The following is a 22,106-nucleotide window of genomic DNA, read 5'->3' as shown; positions in this document are numbered from 1 at the left end:
GCCGCTGTCGTCCGCGAAGGGGCACTGCAGGCTCTTGGCCCGGTTGATGCCCTCCTCGCGCATGAAGTCCCTCTGGCCCGCAAACACCATGACTAGGGGCAGGCCGTGGAAGGGCAGCCGGTCCTCCTGCTCCAGGTTGGCCAGCAGGGTCTTCTCGAGGCTCTCGCGGATGTACTCCAGTCCCGGCTGGCTGGCGTACACGCACAGGCAGCTGTGGGGCAGGGGCTCCGTGCGGAACGAGTTGTGCGGCAGGCCCACGTCGCCGTCGATGATCCTGAAATCCAGCGCGTAGTGGGCCTTGTCGTCGAGCCGGAAACCCTGCGGGAGCACCTGCCGCATAGCCTGCGCCACCTGCTGGGCTCTGCCCCCGGCACCCAGCACCACCAGGTGCAGCAGGCGGTCGTTGACGCCCAGCACCCCGCCGCCGTTGGTGCCGGCCTCTCGCCGGTGCAGCAGCTGCAGGACCCTGGACCGCAGGCTCTGCGGAATCACCACCCTGCAGCCCCACAGCAGGCAGCCCTGCTGCAGGATCAGCTTGCCGGCTTTGTGGCTGTACATCCGCTCAGCCAACTCCTCCCCTCGGGACACCGCCTTGACCACCTGCGACAGGACTGGGTACCGGCTGGTCGCCTGAGACACTGCTGACCTGGACAGCACCTCCGGGTAAGTGTGCTCCAGCATGAACACTTCGGCAGGTTTCGGAACTGCAGCAGGCACCTCCAGCAGGGGCAGTCGGCTCAGGGCGTCAGCAGGTGCCAGGTCCTTTCCCGGACGGTAGACCTGCCGGCAGCTGTAGGCCGCGAGCCTCAAGGCCCAACGCACCACTCGAGGCGATGCCTGCACTGGAACCGCCTTGTCGGGCCCCAGCAGTCCCAGCAGCGGCTTGTGGTCCGTGACCGCCTCAAACTTCCGGCCCCACACGTACTGGTGGAAGCGCTCGACCCCGAACATGAGGGCCAGGCCTTCCTTGTCCAGCTGGCTGTACCGCTGCTCTGCCGCATGAAGCCGACGGGATGCAAACGATACAGGGCGTTCCTGGCCATCCTTCTCCCGGTGGGCCGGGACGGCTCCCACGCCGTACGGTGACGCATCTATGGTCAGGATGACAGGCTTAGCCGGATCGAAATGCACCAGCACCGGAGTCATGGTGATGAGCTCCTTGCTGCGCTGGAAGGCCAAGTCCTGCTCCTTCTTTTAGGCCCACTGCTGCCCATCTCGAAGCAGAAGATGCAGCGGCTGCAGATGCGATGACAGGTTCGGCAGGAAGCTCCTGTAGAAGTTTACCAGGCCCAGGTAGCTCTGCAGCTCCTTCTTTTTCTGGGGCTTGGGCGCCTTGAGCACAGCCTCAACCTTGCGGGGTGCCGGGGCTAGGCCTGCCTGGGAAATGATGTGGCCCACGTACTCAACGCTGGGGGCCAAGAACACACACTTCTCCAGCTTGGGCTTCAGCCCGGCATCCTGCAGTCGTGCCAGGACGCTGTGTAGGTTCTGCAGGTGGTCTTCGTCGTCGGTACCGGCCACCAGGATGTCGTCCAAGTACACCGCCACGTGCCTCATGCCCCTGAACAGGTTGTCCATCTCCCTCTGGAAAATGGCAGGAGCTGAGGCAACGCCGAACGGTAGGCGCGTGTACTGGAAGAGTCCCAGCGTTTTCGAAATGGTGACATACTTCCGGGACGACTCCTGGAGCACCAGCTGCTGGTATGCATCTCTGGGGTCGAGCTTGGTGAAGTTCTGTCCCCTGGACAGCGCCGACCAGAGATCTTCAATGCGTGGCAGCGGGTACTTCTCGACCGTAGCGACGGGATTGATGGTGACCTTGAAGTCCCCGCAGATCCTAACACTGCCGTCTTGCTTCAGGACTGGCACGATGGGAGCAGCCCACTCCGAAAATTTGACGGGTACCAGGATTTCGTCTCGCTGCAGCCGTTGCAGCTCCTGGGTGACTCCGTCCTTCAAGGCGAATGGCAGCGGGCGCGGCTTGAAAAACCGGGGCTTGGCTCCCTCTGGGACTTGTATGCTTGCCGCCGTGCCGGTGAATGTGGCCACTCCGGGCTGGAACAAGGCTTTGAACTTGGTCAGGAGGCTCGGGACGTCTTCCACCGCACACACTGCTTCCTCGTACTCAAGCAGCCGCAAGCCCAAAGCCTGGATCCAGTTCCGGCCTAGCAGCGTCGGTGACGACCCCTTGGTCAAGTACAGGGGCAGGGTGGCCTCCCTGTCGCCAAGGCGGACGCTGACCTGGGCTTGACCATCGACTTGGGCGAGCTGTCCGGAGTAACTGCGCAGCATGACGCCCGACGCCTCGACGGCCACGCCAGGGAAGGTGCGCTTGAAGGCTTTCCCGGCCATGACCGACACACTGGCCCCTGTGTCCAGCTCCATGGAGATGGGCACCCGCAGACTTCGACGGTCAGCATGTATGGTGGTACCGACGGATGCACTGTGCCCGCGTGCCACATGTCGAAAATCTGCGGGTCTTCGGCCACGACGTGAAGCCTAGCCGTTGGACCCGAAGCTGCTGCCGCACGCCCCCGCCGCCTACCCTTGCGCCGACTCCCTCGGCCGTGGGCTGGCGCGGAACCTGTGCTCGACGCCGGCTGCTGCTTCCATCCGTTCGCCGTCGTCCCCCCTCGGCACGCCCGAGCAATGTGCCCAGTTCTTCCACACGCAAAGCACTCCGCTTGCGCGAACTGGCACTGGGAGGGGGGGGTAACCCCCGCAGCGACTGCACCGGCCATGCCGTGCCGCCATCTTCTTCACCGCCGCCTCCGCCGACGGTGAGCCGGCTGCACGCGCTAGCTCGCCCGCGTCCTTGGACGCAGCCTCCATCGCCAGCGCTGCCTTCACGGCGTCGTCCAGCGAAGGGTCGGGAAGCTCCAGGAGTCGCGTCTGCATTGCGGGGTCGTTGATGCCGCAGACGAAACGGTCCCGGAGCAGCGAGTCGAGCTGCTCCCCGAAGCCGCAGCCGCTCGCCAACCCTCGCAGCGCTGCGACGAACTTCCCGAGCGTCTCTCCGTCTCGGCGGCTCCGGTTATTGAAGCGAAAACGCTCCATTAACGTCGACGGAGCCGGGCTGTAGTGCGAGCGTAGCGTAGCGAGCAGCTCACCCAGCGACTTGTCGTGCGGCGTGGCCGGCTTGAGCAGGTCGAGCAGGAGAGCGAAGACGCGGGTCCCGCAGCTGGCCAGGAAGATGTCGCGCTGTTTCGCCTCGGGTGTGTCGTTCGCCCGGAAAAACACGCCGACTTGCTCCTCGTAGACCGGCCAGGCGGACCCTTCACCCTCGAACGGCTCGAGCCTCCCGTACAGCGGCATGGCGTAATGGCGGCTGGCTTGAGGGGGCGGTTTCTCGGCGTTCTCGGTGGCGGCGTGCACGGTGGCTTCGGCCGCTCCGCGAGCTTCTTCCCTCGTCGCCAGTGTCACGATCTAGTCCCGCGTTCGTGAACCTGTGAGGGTAGGGGTACCCTCCAGCCGAGAGACGACATGCAGCGTGCTGGTGGTGACGGTGACTGACCCCCGAGCAGCCGTGCTCGGCAGTGTTTATTGCCCGGCCACACACAAGGTTGCCCACCGAGCCTGGTGGGGCCACTCAACTTAGCGGCCAACAAATATCAGGGATGGGGGGCGCCGCACACTTGTCACTTGTTGGGGGTGAGGGGTGTGACAAGTGTGTGGCGACCCCCATCCCTAATATTTGTTGGCCGCTAAGTTCAGTGGCCCCACCAGGCTCGGTGGGCAACCTTGTGTGTGGCCGGGCAATAAACACCGCCGAGCACGGCTGCTCGGGGGTCAGTCACCGTCACCACCAGCACGCTGCATGTCGTCTCTCGGCTGGAGGGTAGCCCTACCCTCACAGGTTCACGAACGCGGGTCTAAATCGTGACAGGCAGCCCGGTACAGCTTCACTCATAAGGGCTTTCAAGCCCCGGATTTCAACAAAGCTGCACGTTGAAGGTATAAAGCTACGATCTCCGCCACATTCTGGTTGACTGTGCTCTCCCTCTTCCGAGACTCGGGCTGCTTTTCTTGAATCACAGCAACTAGGATTGGTTGGCTCTTGGACAGCACGTTTGCGGTGTCTTTTTTGTATATTGCCATCAACAACAGGCGCTGCTTCAAGTTATTTAGAAGTGTGGTCGTTGTCCCCGTCTGCGCCTGAAGTACACGTTTGCATGAGTTGCACCGCGCTATCGTGTTGTGTAGTGCTTCCAAATGGCACTGCGTCTGGCTTCCTTTTCCCGCTTGCAAGACGGCTCATTATCTGAAGTCGGCGCCATTCTCGGGTTTTGTTTGCTTCAGCCTCACGTGGCTGTCGTAGTGCAGAAATCGTACGAAAGCCCCGCACGGGGCACCTTGAGTAATCTTGGTGACGGTACTGGCGATACCGCGGTCCCCGAGCCCCCCAACATAAGCTGTGACCTACCGTGGTGACGTGTTTTTAAGGTGAGGGGTAGAAACCTCTAATGGTGGCCGTCGGAGCCTTGGTCAAGCTCCGGCCGATGGGCTCCCTGCCTGTCTACCAGGCAGGGAGCTCCGGGACCTCTTTGAATACCAGGCTAAGGTCAAAGAAGAAAGTACCTCCGTCTCCATGCTTTTTCCAATGCCATATGGATAATTCAAAACCCCCCCAGACGTGATCGGCCCCCGAAAAGGGGCCGCACCGAAGTTTCCTTTCCATCCTTTCCAACAATCCACATTCTGAAACCTGACAACTATCTTCGATCCTTGGTTATCGAGGCAGTTGACAAAACAAACCCTGTTTCTTCCATGTGCGTATTCTTGATCACTAAGTTCCTGGAAGGCATCCTCGGAAAATCGTTCGATGCTAAGAAACTCCGTACCGGTGAAGTTCTAGTCAATGTCAAGACGCAGCAACAAGCCACTAACCTCCTCTCGCAAACCTGCATGGCAGATCTGGCCATCAGAGTCACTCCCCATCGTAGCCTCAACAGCTCTCAGGGTGTGATATCGGATACTGACTTGTTAAATGAGACCGAAGCTGATCTGGTAGAAGGCCGGAAAGATCAGGGTGTAACTGCAGTGAGGCGTATCACCATCAGACGAGACAAGAAGGAAATCCCCACAAAGCATATAATCCTGACTTTCAACCGCTCCACACTTCCTGAATCCATTAAGGCAGGCTTCATCTCGTGCTCCGTCCGAGCGTACATCCCGAATCCGCGTCGCTGCTACAAGTGCCAGCGGTTCGGGCATGGTACCAACTCATGCCGGGGCCAGCCAACCTGCGCTAAATGTGCCCAACACCATCTCACTGATGACTGTTCATCCAATGAACTGCTCTGTGCCAATTGTCAAGGACCTCACGCTGCATATTCGCGAACCTGCGAGCGGTTCAAGCTTGAGATAAAAATAATAAACATCAAGGCCACGGAAAACATCACCTTCCCAGACGCGCGAACGAGGTTCGCCTCTTTTCCCCTGGGGAGGTACGCCGACGCAGCTCAACGGGGGGCGGAGCGGCGTCTGGTTTCGGCGGGGACCCAGTACCGCGAGTCGGACTTGGTCCCGCCCCCGCCCGCCCCTGGGTTGCCTCTGGCAGCCCAACCTGCCTCCGCACCGCTCGCTGAGCCAGCAGCGGTTGTGGTGGCAACCTCTTCCGTCGGGACCGGTGATCTCCGGTCCCTGCCTCCCCATCCCCCAGTGCGTTGGAGGGTGCCATGGACACCACGGGCTCCGCACCGGCTCCCACCGCCACCGCACCACCCGTGCCGCTTCTGGTGCCTCCGATACCTGCGGCGGTGGCGGGTCAAACGAAGGGCCCTCGAAGGGGGGCCAAGTCCGGGAGGCCCGGTTCGACGGGTACAACCTGGACATCGGACGACGAGATAGACGTCGTGCCATTCTTGCCTGCACCGCAGCGCAAGGATCGGCCTCCGACGTCCAAGCCTACAGAAAGGCCCAGAAAGCCCAATCCAAGAGTCACAGCCCCGAAAGACGACACATAAACATACACACTCCAGTAGCTCCCACACTAAATAATGGGAAGAGAAAACATAGTTCAATGGAACTGCAGAGGCCTTCTGAATAATCTTGACGACGTGCATGAGATACTGCATGCCAGTCAGCCAAGTTTATTGTGTGTCCAGGAAACACATCTGAATTCTAAGCACGCAAATGTCTTGAATAGTTACCTAGTATACAGAAAGGACAGGGTTGGCTGTACACACTCTTCTGGCGGTGTGGCCATAATCGCCCGCAAATCCTTAGCACGCCACCCTGTCACCTTGAACACCGTCCTTGAGGCTGTAGCAATACGCTTAATAATATTTAATAGGTTGATAACGGTATGCTCCATATACATTCCTCCTGATGTTACACTTTTGAGCTCTGACTTCGGGGCGCTGGTTGCCCAGCTGCCCGAACCGTACATTCTAACAGGCGACCTTAATGCTCACAACTCTCTTTGGGGCTCTTCTCGCACGGATGCCTGAGGTCGCCTGATAGAGAAATTCCTTACATCTTCAGGAGCATGCCTTTTCAACAATAAACAGCCTACATACCATAACATACGACACAACACATACTCATATCTTGACCTAGCGATTGGCTCCGCAGTTCTCTTTTCTCTTCTCGAGTGGGGTGTGGGCACTGACCCATACGGTAGTGACCACTTCCCTACCTCACTAACGTATATAGGTAAATGCCCATGCAGTCCATCTTCCCAAAACAGGTTCAATGAAGCAAGATCTAACTGGAATACATTTACAGAGACATCCAAACTACACCACACATCCATAGGACACCTACAGGTTGAAGAAGCTACCCAACTGCTCACGGCGCACATTCTCGACGCCGCCGAAAGGTCCATTCCCCACGCCTCTGGTGCCCCGCGCAACCAGCGGAGGCCGTGGTGGAATGAGGACTGTAGGCGGGCGCGAGAGGCCCAGAACAAGGCGTGGGGTATCCTTCGTCAGTACCCCACGTCGGGAAACCTCCTCTTGTTCAAACGTGCCAAGGCGTTAGGAAAACGTGTGCGTCGTGAGGGAAAACGAGAGAGTTGGCGTACATTCATAACATCAATAAACTCCTACACAGACACACGGAAAGTATGGACGAGAATACGTAAACTCAAAGGGCAACAAACACACAGCCTGCCTCTGGTCAGCACAACAGGGGACACACTCGAAGACCAGGCTGACACACTCGCACAACACTTCCAACACGTTTCTAGTTCAGCACACTACACAAACACTTTCATGAAACACAAACAAATGGCCGAAAAGAAGCCTATACTAGATAACAATACGTCATCTTCCTATAACTCAGAGTTTTCACTGCATGAGCTGAGGGCTGCTTTGAGCCCGTGTAAACCCTCAGCTCCAGGCCCAGACAACATCACATATACAATGATACAACACCTGCACGCAGACACTCTTCTAACACTCTTACACCTATATAACAAGATTTGGCTTTCGGGGCACATTCCAAACTCTTGGAAGGAGGCTATAGTTGTAGCTTTCCTGAAGGAGGGAAAGGACCCGTCGTCCCCCTCAAGTTACCGTCGAGCCCTGACGAGCTGCCTGTGCAAGCTCTTCGAGAAGATGATAAATCGCAGGCTCGTGTACTTCCTTGAGTACAACGGTCTTCTCGAGAGCTGCCAGGCAGGCTTCAGGGTGGGGCGATCCACGAATGATCAACTCGTAGCTCTTGAATCTTATATTAAGGATGCCTTCGTGCATAAACAGTATTGTGTAACTGTGTTTTTCGACCTCGAGAATGCCTACGACACCGCTTGGCACTACGGAATCCTCAGTGACCTGAAGTCTTTCGGTGTTTCAGGTAACATGTTGAACGCTCTTGTCAGTTACTTGTCAGACAGAACGTTCCGAGTAAGAGTCGGTGGTGAACTCTCAAAGGTTCACGTGCAAGAAAATGGCGTGCCACAAGGTGGCGTGTTGAGCTGCACTCTCTTCATAGTAAAAATTAACTCTCTAGGTACGGCACTGCCACCTACAATCTCTCATTGCATGTATGTAGATGACGTCCAGATATCCTATAAATCATGCAATATGTCAATCTGTGAACGTCAAGTCCAGCTTGGTGTAAAGAAACTTGCCGGCTGGGCAGACAAGAATGGTTTTAAAATTAATCCCAGAAAGAGCTCTTGTGTTGTATTCTCCAGGAAGCGCGGGGTCCACCCGGACCCAGACATCACTCTCGCAAATGTGCCAAATCCTGTGAACAAGGAGCACAAGTTTTTAGGCATTTTATTCGATGAAAAACTTACGTTCATTCCTCATATAAACAGCTCAAATGCAAATGCCTAAAAACAATGAATATTCTCAAGGTTCTCTCGCATCAATCTTATGGGGCCGAGAAACAACTCCTGCTGCGCCTGTACACAGTGTTGGTGGGGTCTCGGCTCGACTACGGCAGTGTCGTGTATGGGTCGGCGACAAAGACCGCACTGAGAATGCTCGACCCAGTGCTGCATCTTGGCCTTCGCCTCTCAAGCGGCGCTTTCTGCACTAGCCCTGTCGAAAGCCTTTGTCGAGTGCGACAAGTGGTGTCTAGGGCATTAGCGGGAGTATGTTGACCTGCTATAGGCATCTAAGATTGTATCCCTTACCAACCATCCTTTTAATCCCATCATGAACAATACATCAAACTTGCAACTCTTTTTAAACAGGCCATCCATTTCGTTACCTTTCTCCCTCAGAGTTAGGGAGGAGGCTTCTGCACTCACGGTCCCTCTTTCAGACACGCACAAGACACCCATCCATAATTTAATTCCACCATGGCATCTACATCCTATATCATGCGACCTATCATTCACATTATTAGAAAAAAATAGGGTACCCAGGAGTGCGATTCTGCAGCACTTCCTATTCCTGCAGGACAAGTACAGGCGCGCAGAATTCTATAGCGACGCGTCCTAAACTGGTTTTACTGTGTCTTGTGCAGCGCACGGACCAAATTTTACCGTTACTAAAACAATGAATTCTCATAGCAGTATTTACACGGCAGAAGCCTATGGCATTTTACTCGTTTCAAACCACATCCTCGAACATAAAATTCCAAAGTCCATCGTCTACACAGATTCTCTAAGCGTTGTACAGGCTCTGTCATCAGGAAATACATCTAAAAACTATGTGATCAATGCTCTTTTCAAGGTACTAATGACTGCATATGCCTCAAATCTTCAAATAACTATATGCTGGGTACCAGGTCACTGTGGGATCCCTGGTAGTGAGACTGCTGATCAAATGGCTGGTGCTGCTGCTCTCATGACCACAGTTGACATAACAACAGTATCTTACACCGACCTAAAGACACACATCAGACGACAGCTTCGTAACACATGGCAATTACACTGGAGTCAACAGACAACAAACTACACGTAATAAAACCACAACTGGGACGCTACATAACTGACTCACACAACAGATACACTGAAGTCACCCTGGCTAGGCTGCGGATAGGCCACACACATGTTACGCACTCCCACCTGCTCACTGGAACTTCGGGACCCACGTGTAGCAGGTGTGGAAACGGCCTATCCGTAGTCCACATAGTAATCACATGCAAGGCACTTGACACAACACGACACAAACATTTCCCTGAATTATACAGACGACACATTCCTTTGCACCCATCATACTTTTTAGCCGACGAACCAATGTTTTCTAGTCAACGTGTTTTTAAGTTTTTAGCTGAGGTAAACTTCCTGCAGCTCTTGTCATATCATGTGTAATCACCCTGGCCCTATACACCAGCCATCTCCATTGTCTTTTGTTTTGCATCACCTTTACTTTTAGTTACATGTTTTAGTACCTACGGTCTGATGAAAACTCAATACCTTCTTCTTTGGCGCTCTTAGCCCATAGTCGGCCTTGCGCCAATAAAGCCCAACCATAATCAAATCGTACGAAAGGAGAACGTCACACAAAGAATTATGAAAACACGTTAGCGACCATTTTGTCGATCTTGATGACGATGCGATCATGCTACATTGTGAGCGTCTGCTCACAGAAATTTTTTTCTATTTAAAAGTATTCTTGGTAACAGTCAAGATAAATGTGTTATATTAGGTATTTTCACAGAACGCAAAATTACAATATATCGTTGTAAGGGAGTCCCAGATATAAACCTGCTGCAAACCAGTAAACACTGTTGAGCAGGAGTATGTCGCCATGCCCACGATGCAGCAGCGCGGTAATAGCAGATACAGTGTGGGGCACACAGTACTCTGAATTATGTACATTACTGTGCTTCTTACTGCGGCGAGAAAACGTTAAGGCAGGCTTCGCGGAGCCTCTGATATCAGTGCACGGGGCCTGTGCGTCTTGCAGATAACCGACCCACCCACAGAAAAATGCGATGCCCTCATGGTCTGATCACTTTTTTGTGTTTGTTTCTGTTCGAGTGCGTGCATGCCCCTTCACGCTCAACTGCTTCACTTCAACAAATTGCGATCGCAAAAATCGCGTTGAGCACGGTTATATCCCAGGTTTACGAATGTATGAAGCCAGTAACTTGTGCCGAGTGGAGTTCTTTCAATAAGTGTGTATGTCGTGTTGTCTGGTGATGTCTATTTGGTTCCCTGACACTGTAAACGTACAACCAGGCAGCCCTGACAACAATGAAGAGGTCGGTTTGCCTTTCCTCATCGTGCCCAAGTTAATAAGCACAAGCGTGAACTCCCTACGTGTGCGCATTTTAAATACGACAGGCTAGTCATGCTTTTATCAAGCATCTAACTACTATCTGTTACTCACCCGAGGCATTGCGTGTTAGGCTTATTTCAAAGTTCTCCATTTACAACATCCTCCTTTATCCCTGTGTAAACCACTTCGCAGAGGTTGTACCTGTGTTCGTTCTGGTGGTATATAATGTTTTTTGATAGCTGTCAAGCTACACCGCTTCTTTGGATGGACTGCACAGGTGTGGGCTTGCTGTGTGCGGATTATTCGTCAGATTATTAAAATGTTTTACAATACTTGCCGCGTTTATGTGAGTTCACAGCATGTTTTTTTTGCCGATATCATGACATACACGAGTGGTGTGTACAATTGTGTCAACCGTAATATATTACTAAATACTATACATATTACAATAAAGAACAACGAGAACTGGACTCATAAAATGTGGTCCTTAAAATGCACGGAGGCAATCCTCGGGTGGCCACTTTAGGATATTCTGGGGAAATCCTGAGGCCGGACAGTAGGATCACTCGAGTATCTTTTCAGGACCTTAAATTGATGCCCTCGGGACATCACAATGTCCTCAGTGGCATGTGCGTAAAACATCTTCTTGGTGTATTTGTGTTGTCCGGAGAGGACATTCTGATGTCCTGAGGACATCAATTTAAGGTCCCCAAAAGATACTCGAGTGATTCTATTGTCCGGCTTCAGGATGTCCTCAGAACGTCTTAAAGTGGGCACCCGAGGATTGACTCCGTGCATTTTAAGGACCACTTTTTACGGGTTCAATTCTCATTGTTCTTTTGGGTTATTATGTGTATCCTGTACTAACATTATTCTGGACAAACGAAATTTTACACCCCACTCGTGTATGCCATGATGCAGACCACAAAAATGCTGTAAACTCAGAATCACGGCCAGTGCTGTAAAACATTTTATTAATATGAAAAATACTCCGCACACAAGCCCAGACCTGTGCACTCCCCCCAAAGAAGCACTGTAGCTTGACAGCTATCAGCAAGAAAGACGTTGTATGCCACTGAAAAGAACAAAAGTCCAACCTCCGAGATCTTGTTTACACAGGCACAAAGGAGAATGTTGTAAACGGCGAACTTCGAAATAACCCTAACACGCACTGCCCCCAGGGACTTGGTAGAGATGGTAGTTGCTCGATGAAAGCATGACTAGCCTGTTGTGCTTGGAATGCGCCCACGTAGAGAGTTCACACTTGCGCTTAACCAGGACGCGGTGAGGAAAAGCGAACCGACCTATTCATTGTTCGTTTGACATCTATTTGGCCATATTGCAATAGGTGCTGCGATGGTCTCACGATACTGGTGCGGAGCCACAGATGTTGTGGAGCAGGAAAACGCCTATTCACAAGTTATAAACAGAGAATACTCTATTTAAAGACAATTTCCAAGCCAGATTCAGGCAGCGAGCTAAGTTGCTCTGCTCGTGCACACGCTAGTCCACCAGAGCGTCCTTTACTTCCTCGATGGCTAGCTAGGCTGCCCACAATCATGGCACAGACCCATGGCACGGGGGTGGGGGTGAGGAATGCGCCCTATGCATGTCGAGTCTCTGAGCAGCAAATGGTTGTCTCAGTTGTCTAATAACCGCCATGCGGCAATACGAATATACCTATAGGCCAAGGCTAACAGACTAATAAACCTATAGGACTAGGCTAATATACCAATACACCTATAGCCATGGGTGCCAATGTCCCAATAGGCTATTGGTTTTGTATAGCCATGGGTGCCAATGTCCCAATAGGCTATTGGTTTTGTCTATTAATTTTTGCTGATGATGCCACTTTGCTAATGGGGAACTGACGTTTTTGGGCCATGCCATCAGTGCCAAGGGAGTCCTGCCTGACCAAGCAAGAACTTGAGCCACTGCAAACTTCTGGAAGACTGGAGGACAACAAACACGTGCGAACGTTCCTCGGGCTCGCAGGGTACTGCAAAGCCACGCCCAAAACTTCAACAGAAAACAGCCGAGCCCTTCAGGTGCTTGACGCAGGGCAGTGTTTCATTAGGCTGGGAGGAAGTGCAAAACAATGCTTTCTGCAAGTTTTGAAATCACCTACAGAGCCCACCTCTGCTAGCGTGTTTCAACTAGGATGCTGACAAAAATGCTCACCTGTGTTGCAATATTATGTGATTGTAATATTCTCCCGAAGTCGTATACATGGGAAAATGTCTGCCAGCAAAGTTGAACACCATTCCCGAGGGTATGCTAGACACTTTCTCCTGTGGTGCTCTTGCCGTTGTGGGCCAGCAGCCTGGTGCCCATCAGATAGTCAGACGTCTGTCGCTTGTGGACACTTACCAGTGGCCGCGATGTGGAAAAAAGTGACCAAGTGCCGTCCTGCCCCCACCAGTGCCGCGCAGTTGCCCACTGTGTTCAGCACGTAGCACTGGACACCCATGTGGCTGAAGTGAAGCCGGCGGTCGGCCGTCTGCACAGCGCACCAGTCCCCCCCGACCGCCACCGCCTGCACAATAGGGGAGAAGCGGAGTTCAGCTCACCCCAGGAGGCACCCAAGGCAGGGCACCACTCTCCCACAACTCAAATGTCGTCCTGGCTGCTGAAGGGACACTCAACTGATCACATTCCTTGGTATTCACTCGGCATCCACAGGCCTCACAAGCAGCGTTTACCAATACAAAATATCTACATACCAATGGAAACGTTCCTGACCATCTGTTTGAGAAATACATCACTTCTTCACTAAAACAAAAAAACGAAAAAGAACACACTTTTGTTTACCTATTTTGCACTAGATTGTGCCAGCTGTTGGGCAAGCCAGAGTTTTATGTAGTCATTTCCACACACAGAGACATATTTGTAAAGTAAGCTGACCAAGCCATCAGGAACATTTTGGGGGATTTGTAAGACTTTTTGTGTTGGTGCATAATGCTTTTAAGTAAATGGGTCATAAAGTACAGTATAACTTCACTACAACAGACTATGATAGTGACCACAATTTCCCTCTCCTGTAACAGCAGTACAAACAATCCAAATACTATTACTACAGGCTAATCTGCTATATCCGGTGTTCGGACTTTTCAACTCAGAAAAATACTATAAAAGTATCTTGGTCATTTCTCAATATTCAGTTACAACTCCAGAACATTGATAGGTAACGCCCACAAATCTTCAAGATGACTTGAGCTTTCCGGCAGCTTTATTTCCCTGTGATGCTCTGAAGCACATCTCAAAATCACACGAATGAGTCTCCTACATTTCCTGTGCTCTTGTTGGCACCCTCTGCACCTATTCATTCACTCATACTATTATTCCTACTCTCACTTCTCCAACCTACACTGACGTTTCCATTGTGTCCACATGAATATAGGCAAAGGGCTAAAAATGGTCTTGTTGCTAAGCTTGGAGATTTAGTCGTACTGTATGAGGGATTACATTTTTTTGTGTTTCACCTATGGAAACTTTCGTATATAAAAATCTGAAATGTTGCACCTAACATGTTAAAATCTTAGATCCCATCGCTTGACTGCCACGCCATTGGACTTACACCAACTTCAAATTCCCAACGGCATGCACACACAGTCACAGTTTTGGCAAGCAAATTATTTCACTTGTACTAATTTGCAATTAAACTCAGTTGTTTAATATTCCTTCTATTTCATTCCCATTGTAAATCAGCAACTAGGCAATGCAAATAAATCAAATGAATGTTTGCATTCGAAAAGTTCACTGTAGAGGTGCAAAAGTACACTTCCCAACCTTTAAAACCAGTGTGTTATATCCGAATCTATGCATGTGCGAGTAGTGATTTTTCACTTCGAAGCGAATACGAATTGAATAGTCATCGCATTTGAATAATTCTGAAGGGAACGAAATATTTTCGACTCGAAGCGAATACCTGGGGCGCCAAGTACAGGATCAAAAACAAGTTATCGAATATTTTGTTACAATATTTTGTTACAAAAATGTTTGCAGCTCCTCTATCGACCACACGTTTCCTAAAAAAGTGGCACAATCGCAAATATATATCAGGCTTTATTTTCAAATTTGTTGAGATGAAAGTTGGAACGAAAGTCGGGAAACCACTTCAGCGCACGTGCAGCCTATTGCGCATGTTGCTACGCCGAAACACCAAGTGAGGGATGTTAGGGCCGTGGTAGGGTAACAAGGCCGTGGAGTTTCCTAACTATACAGTGTATTAGGAAACTCTAAGGGCATGGCTAGGGCAGTTAGGGTACGGTACGTTGTTCGGCCATTCCTCTGTTGCGTCGGGAATGTGAGTACCTCCGGTGTGCGCTTGTTCTGCTACTTACTTCACCGACCTGCAGTGGTCACTCTGGTTCATCATTTGAGTTTGTTCTTTTCAGCTACGTGTCGCGCGCACTACTAACCCCGCTTCAAGCGGAACCATTTTGAGAAGAGCTCGGAGATTATTAACGGCTTGAAATCAACATATCCACAATCTGCGTGTGTCGAAACCAGTGAGTGAGGCTCGAGGGCGGCCCTGTTGCTTTTCTTCTGCGGCCTATGCCACGGGCGTCATCATCTCGTACACACGGGCGTTTTTGCTTTTCCCCTTCATCAGAAAACCGGCTGAGGTGGCCCGAAATCGAAACTGCATCCTTGAGCCCAGCAGCAGAACGCCTTACCCACTGAGCCACCGCCATGTGTCCATCACCATGAAATAGACGGATGGCGGTGGAGGTTATTTCACAAATGAAGATGACCTTCCTCCTGCCGTAGGGTTTAACATCAAATTCGCAGTTTTATTTCTTTCATGTTGTAACACTGACTTCACAATACTTTAAAATTATTTCAAGTTTTCAAAAAGTCTTATTCGATTCGAAGGTGAAATCTAATATGATATCATTCGCTTCGATACTCAAAAATTTCGAATATTCGCTCTACCCTAATCTGAATGTATGTTGTAACAGGATCTGCAATAAAGGAAGAATTGCACAGATAGGAATACGAACCAAACATTGCAAATCCGTATATATGTTGTATCCAAATATCTGTTGCAAACAAATATGTTTTAACGAGGTTACACTGTCGTGGGTACCATAGGAATGCTATCAGGTGAGCCCCCTTTAATTCAAAAGACTGAGTAACACGGAAAGCACTCACACTGGCCTGCGGGTGCAGTCTCGGCTGCCCAGCCCATGTTAGCTCAGCCTCGCTCCCTTACTGCCTCGCTCCCTTACTGCTATGCCTAAAGGGGAGAAAGACAAGCGTGCACTCGGTGCTTCCACAGCTGGGTGCTTTCCGGGTACCCTGGGGGAATCTTTAAAGTGCCGCACTGAGCACATACGAGGTGGAGGGCACCTCGCACAAGCAGACAGGATAGGAGCAACACACATGGACAAGCACCACCAAAGTGAGGGTTTACTTCAAGGCTGTTCAATGAAATCTATCCCAGGAGAGGAGCTCTGGCGGGCTCACTCTGGCAGCCATAGTACTAACCCATTTCATCAATCACTACAACGTATTACCATCTCTCTACATGAGACCCTTATTCATACTAATGGCTTGCCTGCAACACTCAATGATTTTACTACAGCAGGTTCTCGGTCTTTTATTGATGTGTGAGCCATTTTCACCCTAAGTTGTGGAGTTGCTGGTCACTTATACGCGCCTGTAGCAGCAGAACGTTTGTGCCAGCACATCATAGGTGTGGCCTTTTAAATCCACGCATTCCTGCAGGCATGAATTACCTGTCGTGCTAGACAATCGACAGGCTTTAAGAAATGTTGGTGGGTTTTTGGTTGGTGGGATTTTTTATATCGAGCGATTCGTTCCGAAGGGAACGAATCGCTCGATATAAAACATCAGCTTTTACAAGCAAACAAACTAGTCGAAGACTTACACCGCATTGTCACTGAAATGGAAAGATTACTGAGCCATCAGCCATTTCAGGGAATCCTCAGCAATTTCATTCAACGTTGCAATCTATTGAAAATGTAACAACTTTTCAAACTCGAAAAATTGGTGGTAATCATGAGGACCGACGCCGAATATCTAATGTCATCATATACGGAATTCCAGAGGGCAACAACGAAGGAGAAGCCGATTTAAGGGGAAAATATTTGATGATGTATTTAAGCCCGAACTTCATGTTAAATGTCACTCCATTGTACGCGTTCATAGAATTGGCAACGAACCCGGTAAACCGCCAGTAATCATATATCTTTAAGACTAACGAAAAGAAGACCATACACCATAATGCCACAAACCTCAAAGGGTCCAAGGTTTTCATCCAGAACGACTACTCCCAGTATACGCTAAAGAAACGTAAAAATATTTGGGAAAGCGCGAAAGACGAAACGGATCAGGGGAAGTAGGTGTACTTGATTCACTACAAACTCAAGATTGATAACGAAGTAATTGTGTGGAATGTAGCCGAAAGCAAGCGCGTGAAAGTATCAAATCACATCCATCAGCAAACGCAGAAATGACGTCACGGACAGTTTCCAAATAAAGAAGTAAGTTTAAATAATGTTAACTCTCGCAGCATAGTGAATAAATCTGACAAGGTCGAAATAACGGTACTACGGGAAGATCCCCACATTGCAAAAGGTACGGAAACTTGGCTTCATAGTGAAATAAAGGATGAGGATATTTTCCCCCTGAATACACCATGTTCCGAAAGGACAGGTGATCTGAAGAGGAGGAGTGGCAGCCCTAATCAAAGGCAGAATTGAGGCCGTTGTATTGGAACAGGAACCCGAAATAGAGTGCTTAGGCATAAAACTTAACTGCCGCGGCCATATATTTGTCTTATATGCTCTTTACCGACCTCCGGCTGCCACACTTCATTACCTACACAATTTACAACTGCACATAAGAAACATGTGAGCAGCGAATTCATGCTTGCAGGCGACTATAATTTCCCACAGTTCAATAGGGAGCACCAGGGCGGGCGCAGATAACAGCCGGCACATAAACGTGAGTTTTCATATCGAGCTCAGGCCTGACATCGAGCAGCTCGTTCATGAGACAACTCGTGTGCAAGGCGATTCCCATTCTGCTTTAGACCCAGTGTTTTTTCCTCGCGCTTTTGTTGAACACGCCGTATCAGTTCAGCAAGGCCTTTCTGACCATCAGCTTGTGGGCATTAGCACACCCTTTCTACCCTCAGAGACAAATAAAAAATCAGAAATAAGTACCTTCAAAGACTACTCTCGGGCTAATGACGCGTGTATAATGGATCACCTCGAATCCTGTCTCCAGGAATACAGTGACAGTGACAGTGACGTTTGCTCACTTTGGAACCGCTTCTGCACAATTTGTAATTTCTGCATAGTTAGATTTATTCTGGAGAAACGCAAAAAGGCTTACAAACCCACGCCGTGGATGACGCGTGACATCATTGACTTCAAGCGCAAAGTCAAAAGACTAAAAATGAAGCGGTCCTCTACAGGACTGATTAGAAACCTACAGAACAACCTTCGAAACACGATAGAAAGTGCCAGAAATTACGACTTCAATACTTCACTGTCAAGCCTTATGAAAAGTGATCCTAGCAAGTGTTGGAACTACATAATAAAAAAAGACCAGTATCCCAAATAATCACCGACGGTACAACCTTTACTAAAGAGAGAGGCATTGCTCAGCACTTCAACAAACACTTCCACGCTGTATATTCTTCTGCCGCTACATGTGTGACTAACGATGCAATATTCAATTCATATGATGTAGATTTTATTTCCTACACTGGTGTTTTTTCTTTGCTGTTCAATTCGAAAAACAAACCTTCCTGTGGTCCAGATCATATCCCGACTGTGTTCCTTCGTTGTTATGCTGAAATTCTGGCGAAATAATTGGTTGCTGTTTTGTGTGCTTCCTTGCGATCAGCCCATTTACCGTAAGACCGGAGGATGGCCCGGGTGGTGCCTATAATTAAAAAGAGACCTTCAATCAATAGAAAACTATAGCCGAATTTTCAACTTCGTCATGCTGCAAAGTGATAGAACATATTATATGCCACAGCATAAATGAATAATTAGAATAACACTCAATCTTAACAATATTTCAGCACGTGTTCAAAAAGGGCTAGTCTAGCGTTACACCACTTATTACGATTATCCATTCGCTTGCTTCTGCTATAGATAAAAAAGCCAAGTTGATGTCATTCTTTTAGATTTTTGCAAAGGTACCTCACAATAAACTTATTTTAAAACTTGGGAAAAATGGTGTCCCTGAAATGATTGCCTCTTGGATTTTACCTTACGCGACCAACCGCAAACAATTGGTTAATATGGGCGGGCAGCACTCGGGCTGGATTTCAGTCACTTCTGGAGTACCACAGGGAAGTGTATTAGGTCCCATGCTTTTTCTCTTGTATATCAATGACATTGTGGATGTAGTTAACTTGGTGTTCAGATTCGACTGTTCGCGGATGATTGTATCTTGTTAAAAATGTTAATTTGGCAACTGACCAAGACGACTTGAACAATAGCCTAGGAAACATTCTGAAATGGTGTGATGAATGGGGCATGATTCTTAATGCTACTAAGTGTGCGTATTTTCCTGTCACTCGAGAAAAAAGAACACTCAAGCATGTGTACAAACTAGATTCGTTGCCGCTGGAAGAGGTGAATAACTAAAGTATTTAGGCGTGACACTAACAAATAACTTGTCCTGGAATCTTCACTTCAACAACGTTTGATCTCCTGCCTCCCGAGAGTTTTGTTATCTCAAACACAAGCTTAAAAGTGCCCCACCTAGCGTTACACTTTCAGCTTACGTAGCATTATTAAGACCCAAGCTCGAATACGCATGCCCCCTTTGGGATCCGTATACAGAAGATATCAGTGATAACCCTGAACAAATTCAAAGAAAGGCTGTGCGGTTCATACATAACAAATTTTCCCGAACAGACCCACCCACCAAACTAATAAAAATTAGCGACCTACCTTTGCTCAAAATTCGAAGCAAGTTATTCAGACTTGATTTTCTATGCGTAGGTAACAAAGTAGCACTTGACCCTTCACTGTATGCATCACCCTTAACAACAAGAGTTACGCGGCACCGCCAACCAAACGCGCTTACTCCTTACTTTGCACAAACTAACCTTTTTTCCACAGACCATTAGTCAGTGGAATTACCCAGCCACCACAAATAGGCTGTCATAAAATGGTGTATTACTGTTGAAATGTATGGCCCACCCTGCTTGGACCTAGCGTCCGCAGTATATGATATTGGGAATCCAGGGGCTGGTTCCACTGTTGGGAATTTCACCGCTGTCTCCACTGTTGCGAACCATGGTAGCGTGGTCGATGTGGGCCGAGGTTGGTGAAGTGCCGGGGCAGTCATGATGGGCAAGTTGACGAAGAAGAAAACTTTATATACAAGTATTTACATCTTGGTATGAGAGCGGGCAGTGCGCTCCTGCGCGCGAGAGATTAAATAGGCACGTTGGGTCCCTTCCCCTTCACCCTTTTTCTCCGGCTGACGTCAGGAGGCACCAATCACGGAGGTCATGGCACTGATAGGAGCGCCACCACGCAAAACACACGCGCACACGCACGAGAGGCCCCTCCTCTCCGGGGCAGGTGAGCGCCAGGTTGCTCCCGCCGTGGCAATCCGCCGTGGGTCAGAGCCCCCCTTTGTCCTGGCGATGTTGCACTACCACGAAGACGCCTTGCATCCCTCGGTGGTAATATTCTTCGAGTGGCCTATTGAACACAACACGCCACAAGAGGGCATGACAATGAGGCGCGGGCACGCCGCCGAGGCTTGTTGTGCAGGGCGCCCAGCATTGCTTTTGTTAGCACCGCCGCTGGCCGGTTGGCGCTTTGAGAAGCCACGAGGTCGCTGAAAGGCGCATAGTTCAAGTAGGCGCAAAGTTCGCCACTGTGAATACGCCGGTTCGTGGCAAGTCGATGACGGAGGGTCAACGGCAGGTTTTCGAGGAATCACTGTCGCAACAATGATAACCAAATGAATAAATAATATTCAAAACGACGACCATTCTATACCAGGTAATTCTCAGTCTCAATCTTAATTTCAAACCTTCAAAAATGTTCGAAACTTCAACCGTTACTAATTTTTATTTACGAAGCAATGAATTTTGAATACTACAATCAGCAATTCAAAATAAAGTTATCGTAAAAGTTGACAACAAGCAATCACTAAAGAAAAATTTGTGACACGAGTAGCAAAATGTTTCGAAACACAACCAGCATTTAACCCAATCCAATACCATTAGTCGGATAATGCATGGAATTGAATTGAATGAATGCACAGTGGATAAGTGGTATTCAACATGGTGTTGGCGGTTGGCGGAGGCGGCGTGTTGGTCGGTTGCACACGCAGCCTCCTCAGACTGTACCTTGCATTAGAAACGGAAGGTGGTCCGCAAGAGCGTGAGAAGTGGTATCCATGATGTCGTACACCCATAGCAGTGCGTTTCAAGACGCATCTTTACAATGAACGCCACTAAGCCTCGCATCGAAGGTACAGAGCCCCTGTTTATGTAACTAGATGATTCATTTTTCCTTGCGATGTTCACTCCTCGTAGCATGAACGGTATTATTAAGCCTAAATATATTTCAGGGCTGTTCATGTTATGACTGATGGATTCACGACGCTGCGTGCAGTGCAGTTCACCATGCATGGAACATTGTGGAACAGGTGAGCTCATGTTGTACGTCACCCAACATTTCAGTTTCTTGTTTTAATGCAGGAAACTGCGCTTTAGTATAAACTTTGCATTTTGTTCTCTTATGCCACTCCCTTGCAAAGGTCCAAGCAGCCTGTGGGGAGCAGGATACAACATGGACAATGGCCAATTAAAAACTGTTTAAACAACGAACTGTCTGCCTTGTATACAACTTGAGCAACAAAGGTATTCATCCATTTCAAGAGTTCTTCTATTTCTGATACAGGAAACCAACGCAATGGAGCGGAAACTCGATCAGATGGAGTCGCTGCGGCAATGGGATAGAACTGACTAAAATTGCAATAAGTTGGCGGGGAACGGGAGAGACCTCTTGGCATTCCCTTTGGTCAGCCAATTATGTTTTAGGAGCCTATTGGCATTCCCCGTTGGGTGTCCAAACGGTCGCCCAGTTGGCCATCCAATTGGTAACCAAGTTGGTCCGCAAATGGGAGCCAATACATAATTGGCGACCAACTGCCGATTTCATTTGTTCGGCCTATGTTTTTTTCGGCTGGGTATGCGTCAATATTGTCGTATTCCTGATGGCAACAAGAGCTCAGCATTTTCTTGCTCCTCGAAATTTTCGGGTTCGTTTTTTTCTTTGTTGTTTTGCTAAAGACACTGTGCGTGACTGGGACGGTCAGCATTTTCTACGAGTGCTCGATATTTTCTTGGTATTTTTAACGTGCTACGTGTTACAGGCCACACATTACAGCCGGCCACAACAGCTTTGCTGTTAGAACAATACACACGTATCAACGCAACTATCGTGCAAGACAGCAGTG

General features: G+C 49.6%; 1 protein-coding gene across 1 annotated transcript in view; it reads right to left on the bottom strand.

Moving 5' to 3' along the window:
- LOC144176063 (uncharacterized) overlaps positions 1–22,106 on the bottom strand; it is a 174,703-nt gene that overhangs the window by 71,474 nt on the left and 81,123 nt on the right. Inside the window, exon 4 of the mRNA XM_077705188.1 lies at positions 12,999–13,164. Within this exon, the coding sequence (XP_077561314.1) occupies positions 12,999–13,164 (166 nt within the window). The remainder of the gene's footprint in view (positions 1–12,998; positions 13,165–22,106) is intronic.

This window comes from Haemaphysalis longicornis, unplaced genomic scaffold, assembly GCF_048455015.1.
Source record: "Haemaphysalis longicornis isolate Haplotype H1 unplaced genomic scaffold, Haemaphysalis longicornis Haplotype H1 scaffold_3, whole genome shotgun sequence".
NCBI lineage: Eukaryota > Metazoa > Arthropoda > Arachnida > Ixodida > Ixodidae > Haemaphysalis > Haemaphysalis longicornis.
Note: the sequence above shows the minus strand (reverse complement) of the source record. Positions and strands in the feature narration are given on the sequence as shown.